Source organism: Papaver somniferum, chromosome 11 (genome assembly GCF_003573695.1).
Source record: "Papaver somniferum cultivar HN1 chromosome 11, ASM357369v1, whole genome shotgun sequence".
In the NCBI taxonomy this organism is placed as follows: Eukaryota; Viridiplantae; Streptophyta; class Magnoliopsida; order Ranunculales; family Papaveraceae; genus Papaver; species Papaver somniferum.
In genome coordinates, this window is record NC_039368.1 from 56,381,315 (window position 1) to 56,403,318 (window position 22,004).

At 38.2% G+C, this 22,004-nt stretch overlaps 1 protein-coding gene across 1 annotated transcript; it reads left to right on the forward strand.

Moving 5' to 3' along the window:
- Positions 1-8,998: 8,998 nt before the first annotated feature.
- LOC113322395 (myb family transcription factor PHL7-like) lies at positions 8,999-15,944 on the forward strand. The gene is made up of 7 exons (XM_026570474.1): positions 8,999-9,418; positions 11,802-12,022; positions 14,411-14,487; positions 14,588-14,630; positions 14,727-14,784; positions 14,945-15,014; positions 15,370-15,944. The coding sequence occupies exons 2-7, from the start codon at positions 11,815-11,817 to the stop codon at positions 15,715-15,717; spliced, it is 804 nt and encodes a 267-aa protein (XP_026426259.1). The 5' UTR covers positions 8,999-9,418; positions 11,802-11,814; the 3' UTR covers positions 15,718-15,944.
- The last annotated feature ends 6,060 nt before the right edge of the window (positions 15,945-22,004 follow it).

The following is a 22,004-nucleotide window of genomic DNA, read 5'->3' on the forward strand; positions in this document are numbered from 1 at the left end:
AAAAGAAAAATCTCCGTTACCTCCAATTTTGAAAACAAAAAGAAGGAATGTGAGGAAGCCAAGAGTTGTTCCTTCAAATTCTCAAAAGTTTTCTGATGTTCTTGAAGAGCTGAAGGAAGCAAGGAAGGAGATTCAGCAAATAAAGGCTTTTGTTATGAGAACTCTCGAAATTCAGAAGGCCCTGGTTCGACATCTTCAGCCTAGAAGGTTTGTTGGAATTTACTCCTTTGTCCATAAACCTTATGTTCCCATGGTTGTTGAGGACAAGGAGTTCGGGGACGATAAATAATTCTTCTAAGGTCTCAATGTCTAGTAAATCTTCTTTTGAGAATTTATTTCTTATGTTTTTAGAAGAATAACTAAGGTTTGGAATAGCCATTATTGTGAGTACACATAGCTATGTCCAACGATTTTCATCTTCAATGTTTTTAGATTTATTTATTTAAATTCTAAGTTATTTGGAAGATGATTTTTTGCAATTTTAATCTTTATGATTTTGTATATTGCAAATTGTTATGGGATATGTTGTTTATATCCGTGAACCTATGACTTTCCCATATCTGTTCAAAAATTATCTCTATTATGTCGGTATGGAAGTATTGATAAAAGATAGAATGAACTTTTGATATTATAAAAGTTAAAGCCTTTTATGTCATTATTTGATGGAAGAAAGGATAAAACTTTTGTTTACAAGGATTAAGTCTATTACATGTCATTGTGCAAATAGTGATGAAAAATAGAATGAATCCTTGTTTATTCCGCAGTATTGGTCAATCTCTGATCCACATTTTTGTGCATATATTGTGTTGCTCCATAAGTTTTCTTATGTTTGATCATGACCAATTGAATTGATCATTCTCTTGTGGTCATTTTAGTTGTTGCTTAGTAAGTTCTCTTATGACGAGCAAGAACAATTACATTGAATAATTCCAATTGAATTAATCATGGGTTTTCTTGTGGTTAATTTAGTTGTGCATTTCGATTTGAGTAATTATGGGTTCTCTTGTGGTTAATTCAATTGAATACTTTGGATTCAAATTCATGTTTTCATGTGATTTGGTTATGTCCAAAAAAATCCTTCTTTTCTTGTGAAAGTAAGGTCGCCTTTGTTGTTCTTTCGGGAATGACATCTTATGGGGGTGTTGATAGTGGTTTTTAGCTTAGGGTTAAAATCGTAAAACCTTACATATGACATGACGTCACTAGGACCACTAGCGCATTTATTGAATCATTCAACATGCCTACGTAAGAATTATCAGGGTACCTTTTTTTTACATATATGTGTGTCATGTTCCACGGTAGAACCCTTAGTATTGACCGACATCACCTTCGTACACCAAACCCTAAATTCTTACACCACCGTGCCAATGGCAAACCATGCCAGCCGCACCACCGTGCCAAAGGCAAACCATGCCAGCCACGTCTCCGCGCCAAGGCATGCCAACCATGTCAGCCGCATGTGCCAATAGCATGTCGTTCCAGCCACATCTCCGCGCCAAAGCATGCCAACCATGCCAGCCGCGCCACCGTGCCAATGGAAAGACGTTCCAGCCACATCTCCACGCCAAGGCATGTCAACCATACCAGCCGCACCACCGTGCCAATGGCAAACATGCCATCCACGTCTACGCGCCAAGGCATGCCAACCATGCCAGCCGCATCACCGTGCCAATGGAAAACCATGCCAGCCACGTCTCCGAGCCAAAGCATGCCAGCCATACCACCCGCGCCACCGTGCCAATGGCAAACCATGTCATCCACGTCTCCGCGCCAAGGCATGCCAAACATTCCAGCCGCACCACATGTGCCAATGGCATGCCATGCCATCCACACCTCCGCGCCAAGGCATGCCAGTCGCGCCACCGTGCCAATGGCAAACCATGCCAGCCACGATTCCATGTCGGCCCTGCTACATGCCGCTGGCTGCCAAAACGAAGGGTTGCAACAATCAACGGCCACCCTTCCATCTGAGATGCAGATCTTAGCTGTCCAAGGTCGCCAGCCAACGCATGGTAACCTTTGGCCCAACGCCAAAACCCTAGTTTTGGCCACGCCTAAACCGCTCCAAGGCATGCCGACCATGCCACATGTGCCAATGGAATGCCGTTCCATCCACCTTGCCGTGTCTAAACCATACCATGCCGGCTTTCCTTTTACGGCTGCCAAAACGAAGGCGTGCGACAATAAACGGTCACCCTTCCATCTTAGATGCAAATCTTAGCCGTCCAAGGTCGCCAGCCAACGCATGGTAACCTTTAGCCCAACGCCAAAACCGCGCCAAGGCATGCCGACCATGCCATAAGTGCCAATGGCATGCCGTGCCAGCCACCTTGCCGCGCCTAAACCATACCATGCAGGCCTTCCCTTTACGGCTGCCAAAACGAAGGCGTGCGACAATCAACGGCCACCCTTCCATCTTAGATGCAAATCTTAGCCGTCCAAGGTCACCAACCAACGCATGGTAACCTTTGGCCCAACTCCCACGCCTAAACCGCGCCAAGGCATGCCTATCATGCCAAATGTGCCAATGGCATGACGTGCCAAAACCATACCATGCGGGCCTTCCCCTCACGGATGCCAAAACAAAAGCGTGCGACAATCAATGGCCACCCTTCCATCTTAGATGCAAATCTTAACCGTCCAAGGTCACCAACCAACGCATGGTAACCTTTGGCCCAATGCCAAAACCCTAGTTTTGGCCACGCCTAAACCGCACCAAGGAATGCCGACCATGCCACATGTGCCAATGGCATGCCGCGCCAGCCACCTTGCCGCGCCTAAACCATACCATGTCGGCCTTCCCCTCATGGTTTCCAAAACGAAGGCGTGCGACAATCAACGACCACCCTTCCATCTTAGATGCAAATCTTAGCCCTCCAAGGTCACCAACCAACGCATGGAAACCTTTGGCCCAACGCCAAAACCCTAGTTTTGTCCATGCCTAAACCGCGCCAAGGCGTGTCGACCATGCCACATGTGCCAATGGCATGTCGTGCCAGCCACCTTGCTGCGCCTAAACCATACCATGTCGGCGTTCCCTTCACGGCTTCCAAAAAGAAGGCTTGCAACAATCGACGACCACATTTCCATCTAAGACGCAGATCTTAGCCGTCCAAGGTTACCAGCTAACGCAGGGCAACCTTTTGGCTCGATGCCAAGCCCTAGATTTGGTCGCGCCCAAACAATGCCGAAACCCTAGCTTTTGGCCACACCTAAACTAGGCCATATTAAAGCCATGTCGGCCATGCTTTCATGCCACTGGCTAAGAAACGAAGGGTTGCAATAATCAATGACTACCCTTCCTCTCAAGATGCAAAATCTAGACCGTCGAAGGTCACCACCGAGCCGGCAAGTCTCCCAAGCTCAACTTGGGAAACAACAGCAACATGCTACATGTTTTCCACGAAAACACTCGAGACATCAACACATGTCACAAACTGGGGGATGCTCATTGGGTATTGGTTTGGCAGTTTACAGCATGCGGCGTACACTATGCCCGTTACAAGACAGTGTCATAAGGATGGGGAGGATCAACTATTCTGGTCTCAACACTCTCTTCGCTTCCCTCCCCAAAACTAACCCTTCTCCTCCTCTTTGTGACCGAAGCAAGTCTGGAACGACCATTTCTTGGTTTAGGCCGGATTTGTATAGATTTATCTCTTGAATCTAAAGTACTCCCTTGCAGTACATTGTTTAGGGTTTAGACTCGTTTCTCACCCACACACCCGAAATTACCGAAATCATCAGAAACCGTTTTCACCCTCAAACAGGGGGAGAGTCCTTTTTGAACTTGTGCTTAATTTCCAAATCTTTGTGGGGAGTGCAACTGTGGAATATTTTAGGGGTTATCTTGTATCTTTATAAACTCCTTGATGAATGCATTTAGCTTCGGCTTTATGATAGCATCTAAATAAGTTGATATGGTATTCTTTTTTGGTCATGAAGTATCTCTATGAAAATTTCATGAGGATCCCACTAGTTTACGTACCTTTGCCAATTTATATTGACAAAAAGGGGGAGAATTAATGTGTAGTATGATACTACAAATACATATGGTTTACATATCATTATGTAAGGGGGAATGGTTTTCATGTTGAAATGAAGTATTGACTAAGGGGGAGTGATACATATCACCATAGTATTATTGTCAAAGTTGTGATACAATTGAACTCTGATGCTGTGTAATAATACTATGACACGGTATAACAATGATAAAGAGCATTTGTTTTCTCATTGTTATCTCTACGGATCTTCAACTAACGATGGTGCTAAACTTACAACCTTTGGAATTATTGGAGTACTTGGAAGTGACGAAGATTTCGAGTCATGTTGAAGATGCCAAGGATATCAAGCATTTGGATGAGAAGATACAATTTTATTTATTTTGTAATCCATATGTATTGATAGTTTTGTTAGTAAAATTGACAAAGGCGGAGATTGTTAGAGCACTGCTCGGTCGAACTAGCAGGCGTTGTTATATCAAGCATGTTTGTCAATGTTAGTGATCAAAACTATAAGTCTTGATTTCTACCCTATTTATAGATGTCTCGTACTAGGACATAGTTTGTGTAGTTGAGCTTAGACTTCACAGTGTTTATCACTTGAAGACGAAGAACTACTAAGGAGAGCTTGTGGAACTTCATTGACAAAAGGTATATGGAGACTTAAACTCATATATCACTTGGAAAGTCTATTTTTACTCTATCTCCTATATTGAGACATAAGTCGCATTATGATATAGTTTTTTGTATACACATTTGAGATTTCGAGTTGAGTATATCTCGCTTACATTTTTCTCGAAATATGTGTTGGTAAGCTTTCGCTTCGACCAAGTTCATTTTATATCATGAGAAAATTGCCGAGTAATATCTAACATGGTTTGTGTGATACAATCATTTGGTGTAAGACTTGGAATGTTTCGATAATGATTATTTCAATATCTTGAAAATTGCTTTGATGCTAATAGTGTGTGAAAACGGTAATTGTCATTATAGAAGAATGTTTCAATGATTGAAATAAAGAGTTTAGAATCGTGTAACCTTCTTTGGATATAAGCATAGAATATGTTCGCACATTTGTGTATAAGTCCAAAACCGAGAACCTAGAGTATGCATACTTGTGTGTATACAAAATGGTTGAAGGAGACTGGATAAGTATGCGTACCCGTATGCATACTGGCGGACGTTCGCGTACGTGAATTTCTGCTGATGTTGGAATTTCAAAACCAACTCATTCAGTTACCTAAGTACGCGTACTAGCGGAAAGTTCATGTCTGTGAATTTCTGCTGAGTTTGAAAACCAAACCAAAATCAAATCCGGTTACTTAAGTACACATACCCGTACGCATACTTAAGTGGTTACCTTCTAAAATCGGTAGTGCACATGAACTTAAACATTTATTAATAAGGAATGCAATCTTTGCAAACCATGGCTATAATGTTCATGTATTGATTTCAGTGAATCAAACCGATTTTGTTTCAATTGTGTTCTTATATAAATCCATGAGAATATAACAATTGAACAACTCTTTAACTAGTTTCATTTGAGTCATTTGAACTAGTTATGGTTAAGATGAATAAGGTTGATATGAGAGTAATCATATGGCTAACCTCGGTTAACTATTTGTGAACCAACATGGTGTACACGTTTGGGTACAATTACATAAACCTAAATGAGGGTACATTTCATTTGTGTGTAACAAGCTAAGTTCGATCTAAAAGCTGAAAGTATTAGCTTGGTTGAATCAGGTTTTTCATCTAACGGTGAATATTGAATGTTTTGTTACCGAGGTAACTTGGATTGCAAACCCTGATTTGAAAACTATATAAGTGAGAACTCTAGCAACTGGGAAACCTAATCCCCACACCTCCTGTGTGTTACTAGTTGCATAACTAGAGTCGATTCTCCTTTAACCTTAGGTTTCTTCTCGAGACCCTGTAGGTTAACGACTTGAAGATTTCATTGGGATTGTGAAGCCAGACCCAACTATTATCTTTGTAGTCGCATGATCTGATCTTGCTGTTTCTATCGTGATTGAGTGCAATTATAAAATTGGCTTGAGATTTTTATCTCCGATAGGCAAGATAAAAAAGTAGTCACAAACACCTTTGTCTCATCGTTTGTGATTCCACAATAACTTGTTTCGCTAGTCGATTAAGTTTATTGTGAGGTGATTGATAATACTAGGCTGTTCTTCGGGAATATAAGTCTGGTTTATCAATTGGTTCATGTTCACCTTGATTTATCAAAAGACGAAATAAAAACTCTTGGGTATTTTTGTGGGAGAAAGATTTATTCAATCCTATAGACTTTTCTGTGTGATACAGATTTGTTTATCAAGTCTTCGACTTTGGGTTGTAGCAACTCTTAGTTGTGGGTGAGATCAGCTAAGGAAATCAAGTGCGTAGTATCCTGCTGGGATCGGAGACGTAAGGAGCGAAACTGTACCTTGAATCAGTGTGAGATTGATTAGGGTTCAACTACAGTCCAGTCCGAAGTTAATTGGTAGTAGGCTAGTGTCTGTAGCGGCTTAATACAGTGTGGTGTTCAAACTGGACTAGGTCCCGAGGTTTTTCTTCATTTGCGGTTTCCTCGTTAACAAAATTCCGGTGTCTGTGCTATTTCTTTTCCGCATTATATTTTGTTATATAATTGAAGTATCACAGGTTGTGCGTTAAGATCAACCAATTAGAATACCCAACCTTTGGTTGTTGATTTACATTGACTGACACTTAAACATTGGTGTTTGGTACCGTTCAAGTAATTCCTCTTATATTCAATCGGGTTCGTAGATTTCTATTTGCTGATTGCGGATTGAATTAAGAGTTAGAGATATTAAACTCTTTGATATACTTTATTCTAGATTGAGTCTGACTGTCTAGTTGATTCTCTAGAAAGTGTATCAGAGTAAGTCCTTTCATATTTCCAAACGAATTGTTGGGTGTGGTTGTTAGACCTCCGAATTTTTCACATTAAATCTTGGAAAATCAACTTTTGGAGTACGAGTAAACATACTAAGTTCCTTATGATATATCTGCTTGATGAGGTCTCGAAACCCATTGAAAGAACTATCGGGACTTGGATGAGAGTCAACCGTCGACCCTCGATCTAGTTGTTGATGCAACTGAGATTGTCTTTGTTGGTTTAGATCAAGGAAATTAAAAATAACAATATCGGTGGAGTTTATCTCGCGAAATTCAGATTTAAGAGTAGAGACATCTGAATCTACACGAGACATCGATTCTGATTGTTGATTAACGGTGGTTGCCAGTTGAGCAACAACACCGTAGAGTTGTGTAACAATATTGTTGACCTCTTTGATAGTGTGTTTATCATCCATGATAACAGGTTACAGGAAGGAAATCTGATACCAATTGTAGCTTACTGATATACAACTACAAGGATTGAAGGACAATAAATAACAACAAGTTGCTTTCTCTTTGATGAACATACCCCAACTTTCAGAAGAAAACAATTTAGTTTTTCATTTGATAAGTTTTAACCGAGACAATCATTGGACTTAAATAGCCCAATCCCTAATAATTGCATCAGATAGTTATTGTTACATCAACTTATCAACACTCGACTCATAAAACAAAATATAATAATATTTCAACCCTAATTATTCCTACACCACCCTTACAGGAAAAGCAATAGAAAAACATATTTTGAAGCCATACATAACCCAGCAGGTACATGATAAATTGTCGATTGAAATTTAAAATATTGGATGGTGTTAGTATCTTCGAATACGTAAAGCTTTATAAAAAGAACATGTAAGTAATAGCGCGTTTGGGTACAAATCTGCTTCTCCAGAATAGAAGCAGGACTCAGAAGCAAAACTATTTTGCTTTAAAAAAAGTGAACTTTTCAACTTTTAAAAGTCGTTTTGAAACTTGACAACCAAACTGATTTCTAACTTTTCGACGTCTAAAAATCGAAAAGTTACTTCCGAGTTATCCAAACAGGATATAAGAAACTAGCTTCAAATCCATTTCCGTGGATACTATAGGATAATATCATTCTTACCATGCAATTATTCTATCAATTTGTTTTTTTTTTGTTTTTTTAATTATAATCTTAGAATAATGTCATTCTTATTACTATAGGATAATCTTATGATATTCCATCAATTCGGTGTAATTCATGGTAATGAAATTTTCCATTTTTAGCTTTGAAAATAAGGATAATTTACTAAAATTGTTTGGTTGTTGCTATTATTATTAGCTTTTGTTATTATGCACGTGGAACTTTTTGCACTAAGAAACGAGAAAAAACCGACCAAAATGTGGGAAGAAATAGATTTTTTTGAATGGTGTGACTCAGTAGGTCTTTCGACACTATGTGCTAAGAGATTTGATATGACTTTTTTGTGACACTATTACTTCATTGTTCATATCATAAGATTATTCACCAAGTTAGTCGCCGTATCCTCACCATCCTACACTCTGAAAAACAGAGTTATCACAGAATAATTGGGAACAAACAGTTTCCATCGGTACCCAACTGGTTTTCTAACAGTCCGAGTATAATAAGTGAAATTTCTCGTACAATGTTAGTATAGAAAGCTATGCGGCAGCAAGATTGGCCACACTAAGCCAAGTCCCGACTTGTACATCCAGCAACCGTCCAAGTGAATGACATGATATATGGCCTATCATTTTTTATTGTAACGATTCATTGACCGTTTAATGAATCATCCTTGATCATGTCCCATTATTTTATCTTATTAAATAGACGGCCAAAACATGCAACCAGATCTCTCGCCATATAACAACCATACACCTCAAGGATTCATTAACGGTCTCAAATCACCACTACATATCCACCAATAGAGACGAAAATCACTTTAACTTATGTACAAGAAATATGAATCATCGAATATAAACCGTTAGATTATCCTTGTTAAGATCATCTCTAACCAAAAACGTCATGAATGTCGCCGTCCTTTACACGCTATGTCTATAACCTCTTTTTCTTTTCTTTTTTTCTCTCTCTCTCTCTCTCTCCCAAATTACCTAAACAAAACAAACCTTACACTCGCAAAAACAAAACAGATATTTTTTCCACATTTCTCACACACAAACCTCATTATCAGAATTGGGAAACCCTAGTTTCTGTCTATCTGTATTAAATTTATGAAATTGTTTCTGTTTTTGTATATCAAGACCAATTTTTCAACATTTCAGAGTTAATTCTGTGCAGTCTTTTTTTTTAACTTTATTAACTGTCAGAAAACAATAAGGTTTGAAATTCGGGTTAGGTTGGTTTTCAGATCAGATCTTTTAAGAAGTGAAGTATACGTATAGAGAGAGAAAGATATGTTCAGAAGATGGTGTTCTGAGAAGTTGATTGAGATTGAAATTGAGATTGAGATTTTTGACTGAGACCACCACCAGCTCAAGTCGCAGGACAGGAGGTAATTAAAGATTATAAGCCTTCTCTGTTTTGTATGTTTAATTAATTATATCTTAATTTCATGTTTCCTTTCATAATTTAGTTGTTTAGGTAGTTATGTATACCTAAATTTTGGTTGCTAACTTAAACTTTCCAATTTGGGTATTTTCTGAGTTTATTTTGTTCTTTTGTTATAACAAATTGAAGATATAAGGATAAATTTTGTTGTTAGGAACTTAGGATGGTGTATTGTTTATATATGTTAGTGTGTAATTTGAAATCTAGTGGAATTCTTTTTCTGGCAACAACAGCTAAACCTTCAGATTAGAGAATTTTATACACTTCATGAGAAAATGGCGATCTGGAAACACTTTCTGCATGCACGAATAATCCCCCTTTACCAACTCATGCTTTTGACTTCAATAATTTTCGTTTTTATAGGAATTTGCAGCTCCCAACTCTAGCATTCTTTTTTTCTAAAAAATAAAAACCGAGGATCGAACATTATATTAGGTATCTTTGTATGATTGGGAAATTGCCACGTGCTGATATGCGCAAAATGTGTCGTATAAGGGATTAACATTTTAATTAATTCATTCTATAAAACAGTTGTGAGTACAATTTTGGTTTTTCCCGACTCTAATTTGTACCTATGTCAATCTTATAGCGAATTTAAGATATGGGGATAAATTTTGTTGTTAGGAACTTAGGATGGGGTGGATATTAGTGTATAATTTGAAATCTAGTGCAATTTTTTTTTTCTGGTAACAACAGCTAAACCTTCAGAAGAGAGTCTTTTTATACACTTTTTGAGAAAATGGCGATCTGGGAACGCTTTCTGCCTGCACGAATAATCCCCTTCAGCAACTCATGCTTTTGACTACAATAATTTACGTTTGTAGGAATTAGCTCCTAACTCTTTGCTTTTTTTGATTTCTTAAAGAGGAATGGACATTATATCGGGTATCTTTTATATGATTGGGTGCTATTAGCGTAAACACAACGTGATCAGCACCAATGTGTCGTATAATTAACATTTTAATTAATTCATTCAACCTGTACATAGAGTACAGATTTATTAAACCATTGGTTTTCTGGTAAAATGAGTACTGAGAAAACGTAGCACAGTATTTCTGCTTATCATCTTTTAAACGGGCCTCGGGAGTATCAATAAATGCAAATATTGAAATTTGTCAACCTATTCTGAGTTATGCATAGAGGTTGATTAATTATCTGGTTAGGGCTTCCCTTTGATGGCTATGAATTGGTTGACTATAAAGAGACAAGACAGACATATCAAAAATAAAAAGGCAAGACAGGATTTGGGTAACCTCTTTGTAGTTTGGGATGTTTTAGTGAAGCTGAATAGATAAAAAAACTGGTTGTGTCCATCCCAAGGAAACACAAGAACTACGGAATCACATGCATTTGATGGTGATGCATGTGAGAGTACAGATGTGGGGAACAAACCAAGACTTATCCTACTTGAGGTTACAAAGTTACTTTCCAAGTACTATCCTGGGAATACACAATCAACTCAGGCGTAGGAGCATACTTAATGAGAAATGTGTTAAGTGTGTGTCGTAGGCTTATCCTTAGAGGGCTTTCCGTGCGGTAAAGAGTATAGATACAATTGTGCTGATTTGATACACAAGTAAAGAAGATGGCACAAGTTGCATGTCAGAGCACGTGACTCTATTGGCACTCACAAAAAACTTTCAAATGCAAACACAATTACCTGCAAGGATGCTTACTTGAAGCTGCATTCGAGATTTGCTCATCAGTGATAGCTAGCTCACTGATTTGGTTGTACCATAGTGATGTAGCAGCATGCCCTCTTTACTGGTGCTTCATAAGTACCACAGAATTTTGCCTCCACACAAAATCAAATGCAAAAAACTTGCCCATATACTATCATACCCTTCATTTTATGTTTACAAAATTGTTTCTAGAAGTAACCTAACTGTACTGGACCTGCAATATGTTAATTTTACCCAGATAAGCTGGTTTACGTGTAAATCTCATGATTTCTAGTAGCATTCTACTGAACACAGAATATCTGTCTGAAAGGTTGCTTAGATCTGTTTGCAAAAATATGGCACTATGTTGGCATATCCGAATAAACTATAGTATTTGTTGCATAGTTTCAGAATACCCCACGTTACTTCCAGTTACGGATTAATTTAGTCTTCCCGTCGGTTTTATCGACATGACAATGCATTCACTGGTGTGTCTCGTATGCTGAGTAATTGTGTAGTTTGTGATTCTTCCAATAATCTGCTTTTTATCTTAAAAAATATCATCTCTGTTTACACATTTATTGGAAAATATCATTCTTCCTTCTGTTTTCTAATGTAACTTTTGAATTCTAGTGCTCATTGTTCTGCATATATTTGTTTTATTAGGTGTTAGTTCTAGATGTACCACGCCAAGAAATTCTCGACTATGGGATTAGTGCCACATAGGGCTCAGGGTGCAGAGCAACTTCCAAATATGGGAGTTGGCGGGAGCCCCACAGTAAGCAATTCAGCTCCATCAGGTGGAAATGGAAAGCAACGGTTACGATGGACTTCAGATCTTCATGATCGCTTTGTTGATGCAATTGCCCAACTCGGTGGACCTGACAGTAAGTAGTTTCAAACATTGAGTATGTTTCAACTGATGGGCTGATGTAGATCCATACAGAGATTAGTAACATTGTAACACAATAGGTAGACCATCTCAAGCAGAACCTATCAGTTGTGATGTTGTGTGTCTTTCTATGACAAATGTCTTGAACTTGGTTACTATTTCCTTTATAATAGAATTTGAATCAGGGGGGCAGTTTTCTGTTCGCGTATTGTGTCAAACAAGACATATGTGGTTTTACATAACTGGGTTGTTGCAAGATTAGCTGGCGTGATAATGTGTCCAAAATGGATCTTTCTATATTAGTAATCTTTGATTAGGCATATATAACCTTAAGAGCTGTGTAACAAAACTCGTTAAGTAATCCTACCTGCATATTTAACCTTAAGTGAGCACCTGGAAGGACTAAATGGGGACTATGCTGATATATTAAATATTTCAAATATACAAATATGTACAAGTTTTTGCATTAGTTGTAGATACATAATACATAAGAATAGTATTCAGCATAAACCCTTGTAATTGGGTAAACGTTTCATTTAATGTCATGGTGCCACTTCGTGGAGAAACTTTAGTCCCACACAGTGCAGAGAGTAAAAACTCTCCTCACATGAGGTTCTATGTAAGGTGATACAAGTTCAACACCATTTCTGAGTTATACAACACATGTTAAGACAGGTGTGGTGATGAATATAAATCAAAATATTTGAACTTTCAAACATTGGAAACTTATGGTTCACTTGTAAAGGTTACTGTATAGCTGTCACTCAAAAATTTGAGTTGTGTTTGAAAAACCTAATGGGCGCCCAGCCAAATAAATGAACTTCGGTTCAAATGTGGCGCCTATCCCCCCCACATCAGTACAGGCGCAAAACACCAGAAAAGGCTGTAGGCAGCATAAACGTCGGATTGTACCACACTGCTTGAGAGTTTACGTTTATATATTCCTTGCTGAATTCTTCTTTTCTGGGTTCAGCTTGGTTCGCTTTATCTTGTATCCGTGTTTGGTTGAGTAGATTGGATGGTAGTACCTTAAACTATTTTTTGTTTATTCAATTTTCCTATTAGCTAACCATTGCTGTCCATGTTTGAATTGGACGCTTAACCACAATTCCCTCGTATTATTCATGCATATTGTGATCCCACATAGCGTGATCACTTCTAGTAATCCTACCTGCATTCCATGGTGGTTTTGAGACAGCTGCATTTCTTTTCGCCGTGATTTTGATTAGAAAGTCGAACAAAAATGTAGTGTCTGGAGCTAAATTCTTGTCTGGAGTTGGCAAGTTTTTACTAAGTTTTCTGTGTTGCTATTCCTGCCTTTATGTTGTTTAGTCTGGTTTATGAGGTCATTTTGTAGCTTCGAAGGTACATACTGTATAGTCGGCTATCATTGGTCTACTGGGTGCAACTAACATGGATTCAGGCCTTTTGGTGGGTCTTCTAAAGTCGGAGTGATCTAAATTAAGTATGCAGCATTTGTTTGTGCAATAATTTGGGTTCCTCCTTTGTTTATCTTAATCGAAACAACACTTCTTAGCAAAAGAAGCTGGGATTAGATTTTTCTTTTATAGTGAATGGAATTTACCCTGAATATTAGTTCATAGATTAGGAAAGTTCATAGATTTTTAGACAATCTCTGTAAGGGTTTAATCACCCTCTATTTTGGTTACTGTAATTCCTTCGTGTCCGAAGAAAGTACAAGATTAGCTAAGAGTCAATATCACCATGTTTCCCATCTGGGTTTTTTAGCACTTACAATAAAAGTTGATCCGAAGGATTGTGAAATTAGCCTTAGTTCCTGTAGAACTAAGAGTAAGGAAGCCCGTGTCAGGTGACATTTGGCGTGTCTTGGCTTACTGATGATGATATGTCACTTCTTCTTCTTCTTCTTCTTCTTCTTTTTATTTAGTATTTTAGTTTTAGTTCTGATTTAATTAGATGTTGTGTATTGAACTAGGTTACCGTATCCTAAACCAATTTGTGGTCAACAGTGTGCTTCTTGAATGCATTCTTTGCTTCAAATTCTGCCAGTTGTACCAGGAGTACAAATGATTATATGTTAAGGATGGTGCTTGCTGATGAATGTGTATGGATGTGTCGTATGTCTAGGTTTTGTTCCATCAGTTGATGAGTCTCGGTTTTTTACAGTATCTTATAGAAGAAAAACACTAATGGGACCTGTAAGGCTGTAATCAGAGTAACTATCCTTTTTATAACATTTTATCATGCTTGGATATGGCAAAACACTAGAACTTGCTCCATGTTTTCATCACAAATGACAAAATTTATAATTAGGTATTTTAAAAGTCAGTACGTACTGCAAGGTGACCTTTTGCTGTAAATTGGTTTATTTGATTTGTCATTATACTTGTTTTTGTTTCAGGAGCGACTCCAAAAGGCGTTCTGAGGGTTATGGGCGTACCTGGATTAACCATTTATCATGTTAAAAGCCATTTGCAGGTACTTTTGTAGCTCTTTTCCTGTCATTCTTTAGGCTTACTGTTTGGTATATATACTTCTCTGAAGAACTTAACATCATTTGTGACCTGCTTCTTCCCAGAAATATCGCCTTGCAAAGTACTTACCAGAATCCCCTGCAGATGGTAATAGGGTCATCCCCTCTTTTAGATTTGGTTTCTGTTGTAGTTAACTTTAGATGCAATTTCATAATCTTGTTTTTTGCGTGTCATATATTTTAGGTTCCAAAGACGAGAAAAAAGACTCGGGCGATAGCTTGTCTAGCTTGGATTCTGCCTCGTGGGTATCCTTATTCCTTCATCTTTTCTGGTCACTGTTTGCTTTGTTTCACTACCCTTTATAATTCCCGTCTGAAAGGTGTATTGTGAAGCAAACAGTTTCAGACTTTACAGCAAGATTCTAACTCTCGGCATTTCTGTGCAAATAATACCCTCTCCAGGGGAGTACAAATTAACGAAGCACTTAGGATGCAAATGGAGGTCCAAAAGCGTCTCCACGAACAGCTTGAGGTATTGTTAAAGTTCTCTTTGGTTCTGCTTTATAAGCATCTGATATTGGATATTGTCTCTTTTAACTTCTTACAAGCATGTGTAAGACACCCGTATCTGTGGAATTCCGTTTACCTTGCTTAACCTTAATGAAAATAGCCACAAAGCACAGACGTTGGATGAAAACAATGTCCGTGTTTCCTTTATCATTTTATTCATTGTTCCCTTGATTTTATTCTTTTGGCTCATTGAGCTTTCAAACATTATGTAGTTCCTGCATCACAAATTTTTAATAAGGTTAAAGATCACTTTTATCCTTGACTTCCATTGATGAATACATCGGTTTCTTAATTAAGTCCATATGCTTGGAATTTAGGTGCAAAGACAACTGCAGCTCAGAATTGAAGCTCAAGGGAAGTACTTGCAAAAAATCATTGAAGAGCAGCAGAAACTAGGTGGCGTTCTCCAAGCTTCGGAGCCTTCACAAGCCGAAGTAAAGCAAAAGACATCACCAACACTTGCAGAAACAGAATGTCCTCAGTCTCCTCTCAAGAAGAAGAAAGTGGAACAGAGCTCCAAGGATCCTGACCCGTCTACCACAGGTCCACCTATTAGTGATGTAGTAGGTCAGTTGGAACCTAATCTGTTTGGACATAATGCTGTGGGGTTCAGTGTGGGAACTGATAACGAGATTAAGGAAGATGTAGAAGATGGTGGATCATAATCCCTGGCAGATGGAGGCATTTTAGGATAAAACAAGTGTTTGTTATTTCAAATCTCTTGGCATATGGGAACCTTGTTGTGTGGTTTAGATTCATTTTAGTCCTTGTTAGTTACCTTAACAATTTTAGGCCTTCTATAATTACTATACTAGCAGAGTTGTGAATCCTCTTGTAAGTTGCACAGTATATTAAAATACACCCAATCCAGTTTCAGTGTTTCACCATGCTATTGTAGCTCCTCTCTTTCTCGTTGAGACTTCTGAGTATCCTTTGGCCTCTTAACTAGGATTTTGGGATACTGAAGAACTTCATTCCAAATCTTAAGGAAATCCATAATCTGTACCTGTTTCAGGAGGAAGAGTTGTGAAAATAACATTGATATTCATTGTGAAGAGGGCCATGTTTGCCATCTAAAGCCTTTTATGCGTGCACTGTGCACAATGTATCCCCGCGTTTTTAGGGGCCACTCAAAAGGATTTAGGGGCCATCAATAAAACAAAAAAAGTCACCCAAAGAGAAAATGTAGCCAGCCCTTATCTCGCGTAATTCGTAATGGCAAAATTACCCTTATATATTCGGAGGATATGATAACATTTTTATCCTCCGATTACAATCGGAAGCCAAAATATTACCCAGACTTCCGATTGTAGTCGGTGCAGTACTAGAATGATTTTTGTTTCATTTTTTCCATTTCTTTTTCATTTTTGAGTTGTTAGAGTTATAGAGAAGAAGGTGAAGGAAAAAAGGGAAAACCCATTTTATCACTACCAAAATGGATGGATATGAAGAAGAAGGTGAGAATCATGGCGAAGAACAAAATGTTGAGGGTTCACGACCGTTTAGAGAAGACGATTTGGGGTATATGTTGAATGATCCAAACTTTTGTGGAGAGGAAAACCTAGACGACCCTTTCATGGAAGAAAATGGAGAATCGCCTGGTATTGAAGCTAACTATGCATGTAAAACACAGGTATTGTGTTAAGAAACTTAAATACTCGATTTGCATGCGTTTGTGTGCTTTTGTAAACAAGAAAAACCGATTATTGCATGCGTTGAATGCCATGAACTACCCAGATTCGGTAGATAATTTCTCGAATAAACTTACGAATATAACACACTGAGTACCAAATATGTATATTCGGTAGTTCCAAGATAGTAGTTTACTGCCGAATATGAGAAAAAACCCCAAACTGGTTTTCCAAAAAAATCTACATTCGGTAGTTATGTAGAGTTATTTACCCCCGAATGGCCCCAAAAACGAATTCCTCAAAAAAATTCAAAACTCAGTATTCTTATCCTTTACAATCGGTAATAGTTTAACATTATTTGACTGCCGAATATAACAGTGGCCTCAAAATAAAATTTCCGAAAACTTGAAAATCGGATGTTTATCGATTAAAGTTATCTCCCGGTTATTTATATTCGGCTGCTTCTGATTATATCATTTTTTGCACTCGGTAAACTGTGTACATTCATTTGCATAAATCGGGTGTTTTTGGTAACCGATAGGATTCCGAATATAGTATATTCGGAAGTTTGACTTATTTAATAACCTCCGATTATTGTATAATAATTTGTTGCTTTCATATGCAGGCCGTTGAAGAGTTTGTTGATGATTTCTATTTGAGGCCCGACACTTCCCTATACTATGCAAACAATTTGGTATACTCATTACTATTTTTTTTTTCAAAATTTATATGTTAAATGGTTATGCTTATTAGATTTGTTTTGTTTTATGCACGTTTAGACATTTGGAAGTAAGAAGGAGGCAAAGGAATGGCTTATGAACAAGGTAAAAGATAACATGTGCGTGGTAGTTCAAAATAATCATGTTAGTGACACTCGATTTGAAATGATTTGTGAGCGAGGTGGGACGCGAAAGAGTCACGAGGGAAAGAATAGTAAGTACGTACGGAAGACGAATATGAAATACCGAAGCAATACCAAGAAGATAGGATGCTCATTTAAGATTGTATTCTATAAGCCCGATGGTATTAAAGGTAAAGAGTATAAAATGTATAAAATTGATAACGGTTGTCACAACCATGATGATCCGTTGGATTTAATTGGACATGTAATGGTTGCCAAGTTAAAACCACATCAAATACAGACGGTGAGGTCTATGCGGATCCAAAAAGCGAGTGCGATCTTAAGTAAAATAAAGGCGGACGACCCCGACAACTTGTCCTCTTTGTCTACAATTAAGTCGTCCCTAGCTACGATCAAAAGGACTGAATGGGATGGTAGAACGGTCATGCAACAATCAGAGTGGTTAGCGGAGTTACACGGATACACCTTGAGAAGGGAAGAAAAGGATGGTATAGTGGTTCGTATTTTCTTGGCACATCCCGAAATGATCCAATTGGCTCAATGCTTTCATCAAATTTTGTTGATAGATGCTACTTATAAGACAAACAAGTATAACATGTCGTTGTTGAACATTGCTTGCCATACTTCGGACAAAAACACGTTTACGATTGCATGGGGTTTAATGGATCATGAGAACAATGTGAGTTTCATTTGGATGTTGGAGACGTTGAGGTCCATTTATAACGGTGATAATTTTCCAAGGGTTATTGTAACGGATAACGATCAAGCCTTAATGCATGCAATAGCGGTAGTGTTTTCGGAAGCCCAAAACTTGTAATGTACGTGGCACATTCAATGCAATCTCAAAACCAATTGCCATCATCATTTCCAAGCTAAAAGACCAAGGAAGGGTACCAAGAGGTCAAAGGAAGAGGATGAGCGCATTAGTAAATTAACCGTGAAAGAACTTAAGGAAGAGGATAGGTTATTTGAAGAAAAGTGGAAGGAGGATGGAATTATTTGGAAAATGTTCATGAAAGCATGGGACAAAATCGTTTGGTCGATGACCGAGGAAATTTACGAATGTAACTTGAAGAAATTTGAGGATGAATACGGAACGGACTACCCAAAACCGGTTGAGTATTGTAAAAAACAATGGTTAACGATTAAGGAGAGGTTTGTGTTTGCATGGACATATGATTATCGTAACTTCAAGAACGAGGCGACAAGCATTGCGGAGGGGTCTCATGGTCGACTAAAGAAAATACTAATTGGTAGTCAAAATGGAGTTGTGTCGATTAATCAATCCGATTAATCATATTCGGGAATTCCATATTTTATCAAACCTCCGATTAATATTAAAAATTTGAATTTACAGCACTCAAACATCACATGTTATTCTTTTTTCCCAGTCCGAGATGCAACAATCAACGCGGATTTGAAATGTAGAAACGACTCTCCTCTCCACTTGGAATAAGCATCTTGTGCCGCAAACCTGTCGTCTCTGTGCCTAGCAAGAATACGGTTGTACTCGGTGCACAATTTTATAACATGGTGCACCCTTGAAGAAACATGGGATGGTTCATAATTGTGGCGTGGCTTCTTGTACTTACCAACAAAAGGACCCAATGAAACGTAAATCCAAAATATACAATCGTCCTGATGTTATTTGGGTAGATCTTTCACAATGTAATAATTTTTTATCCATTTGGTCTCTTCTTCAACCTGTTTTAATCTTTCTCTTTGATGGAATTGTTCTTGACCTCGCTTCTTAGCCTTGATTTCCTCTTCCTCCTCCTTCGTTGCCACTAACGATGGTTTAATTTTTTTGGGTTGTTTGTTCCTTTTTTGTATTTCTTCTTCCATTGCTGCAATTGATGTAGTTGTTCGCTTGCATCTTCGAAGTATGTTGTCGATTGATGATTGACTTGCCATTGAAAAGGTTTTTCATTCTGATTTTTTACTCAATAATAACTGAGAGGGGTTACCCTCCTTATATAGATTAGAGTTCCAACGGCTCTAATTTTTGAAAATATGGCCGTTGAGGTTTCTGAAAATATGGCCGTTGAGGTTTCGTATCAATGATGCACTACAATCGGTTGCTAACGATACACGTATTTCCTCCGAATAGGACATTCGGTAGCGAACTTAAATTTTTATCTACCGATTAGGTTGGTATTTCTAAACACGACTATATTATTCGGAGGATAATTTTTTTTTGTAAAGTCCCGAGTGTACGATGGCCCAAAAATCAGAATTTGGGAAAAACTGATACTTTTCAAATTTTAAACTTGTAATAATCCGAAGTCAACTCAGTTACCCAAACTTCCGAATATGGGTTGTTTAACCTTCCATATTGGCCCTTGGAACCACCTAGAGCCATGGCATGGTTTGTTTTGAACTTGTAATATTCGGAGGATAAATTTTTTTTGTAAAGTCCCGAATGTACGATGGCCCAAAAATCAGAATTTGGGAAAAACTGATACTTTTCAAATTTTGAACTTGCGATAATCGGAAGTCAACTTAGTTACCCAAACTTCCGAATATGGGTTGTCTAACCTTCTATATTGTCCCTTGGAACCACCTAAAGCCATGGCATGGTTTATTTTGAACTTGTAATATTCGGAGGATAAATTTTTTTTGTAAAGTCTCGAATGTACGATGGCCCAAAAATCAGAATTTGGGAAAAACTGATACTTTTCAAATTTTGAACTTGCAATAATCGGAAGTCAACTCAGTTACCCAAACTTCCGAATGTGGGTTGTCTAACCTTCTATATTGTCCCTTGGAACCACCTAGAGCCATGGCATGGTTTGTTTTGAACTTGTAATATTCGGAGGATAATTTTTTTTTGTAAAGTCCCGAATGTACGATGTCCCAAAAATCAGAATTTGGGAAAAACTGATACTTTTCAAATTTTGAACTTGCAATAATCGGAAGTCAACTTAGTTACCCAAACTTCCGAATATGGGTTGTCTAACCTTCTATATTGGCCCTTGGAATCACCTAGAGCCATGGCATGGTTTGTTTTGAACTTGTAATATTCGGAGGATAATTTTTTTTGTAAAGTCCCGAATGTACGATGGCCCAAAAATCCGAATTTGGGAAAAACTGATACTTGCTCATCAGTTAACGTTCCATTCTTTTCCTTCTCCAAGGTGCCTCGGAACATATTCATCAAAGCTGTAATGTTGATCTGTCTTGTTCTGTAACTTGCATGCCTCCTAAACTCTGTTGTTGTTGTCTCTTCATCCCAACCTAAGCACTTTTTAGTTAGAGCATAAAGTTGTTCCCAACTTAACTGCTTTGTGTAGTTAAACTTCACAGTTGTGCCTTGGTCGGGAAGGCTAAGAATCTGCACAACATCATCCGAGGTAATCGTCATCTCCCCAAACGGCATATGGAAAGTATCGGTCTCAAGATACATTCTCTCCACGAACGCCCATATGGCCACACGATCATGTTCCAACAATGAATTCTCGGCGTCATTAGCTAACCCCGAGTTGGCAACAATTGACTTGAACCTTTCACATTCACCGGATAAAGGCCACGCAAGCATTTTTGTTGGTGCGGCGGTAGGTTTGAGTAGACGGACCGCATCTTGACCGCACCTTGGTTGCACCCCTTGTTCACTGCCTTGTTGTTCTACACTTTGTTCAGCACTTGGTTGCACTCATTTTTGAATGCTTTGTTCTTGTAAGCTTTGTTGAGCACTTGAATTATCTTTGGCACTCCTTTCCCTCCTAGCACTACCTGTCACTTTCTTCCTCCTTTCTCGACTTTGTCTAAACAACAAAGAAAGGAACAATATTTACAAACTATACAATCGGAAGACAAGGTATGGAAATATAATCCGAATGTACACATTCGGACGTAAGAAGACACATATTGTTCCCGAATACAAAACAATCGAAAGCTAACTAAACATATTTACAACCGAATGCATCAATTGGAGTTCAGAAGCTCTAAATTTTTCATCCTACACAATCGGAAGACAAAGTACACGACTATAACCCGAATGAACAAATTCGGAAGTAAGAAGACACATATTTTTCCCGAATGAAAAACAATCGGAATATAACTAAACATGTTTACAACCGAATATTCATCAACTGGAGTTCAGAAACTCTAAAATTTTATCCTACACAATCGGAGGTATAAAACATTATATTGTCTTCCGAATAAATACTGGCCCCAAAATGGGATTTTTCCTATATCAGAAATTTTGAGATTTTTTCAATATATATATATATATCGGTCATGTAAAACAAGATATCAAAACATGATAGCAAGCATCTCATCAGAAGATGCCACCGGTCAGCAGATCTGACGGTCAGGGACAGAGGATCACAGAGGTATGATGGCTCAGAGGAGCACCAGATAATACCCCTTGGGTGTTATCACACCCAATCCCGAGGAAGATCCCAGATCAACGGCCGAGAGGAAGTTTGGCTGACACAGATGTGACCAGACAAAGAGA

Coding starts and splice junctions, on each gene's coding strand:
- LOC113322395 (XM_026570474.1), top strand. CDS start 11,815: ATGTACCACGCCAAGAAATTCTCGACTATGGGATTAGTGCCACATAGG. Junction 14,488..14,587: donor ATGTTAAAAGCCATTTGCAG/GTACTTTTGTAG, acceptor GCTTCTTCCCAG/AAATATCGCCTTGCAAAGTA. Junction 15,015..15,369: donor GTCTCCACGAACAGCTTGAG/GTATTGTTAAAG, acceptor CTTGGAATTTAG/GTGCAAAGACAACTGCAGCT.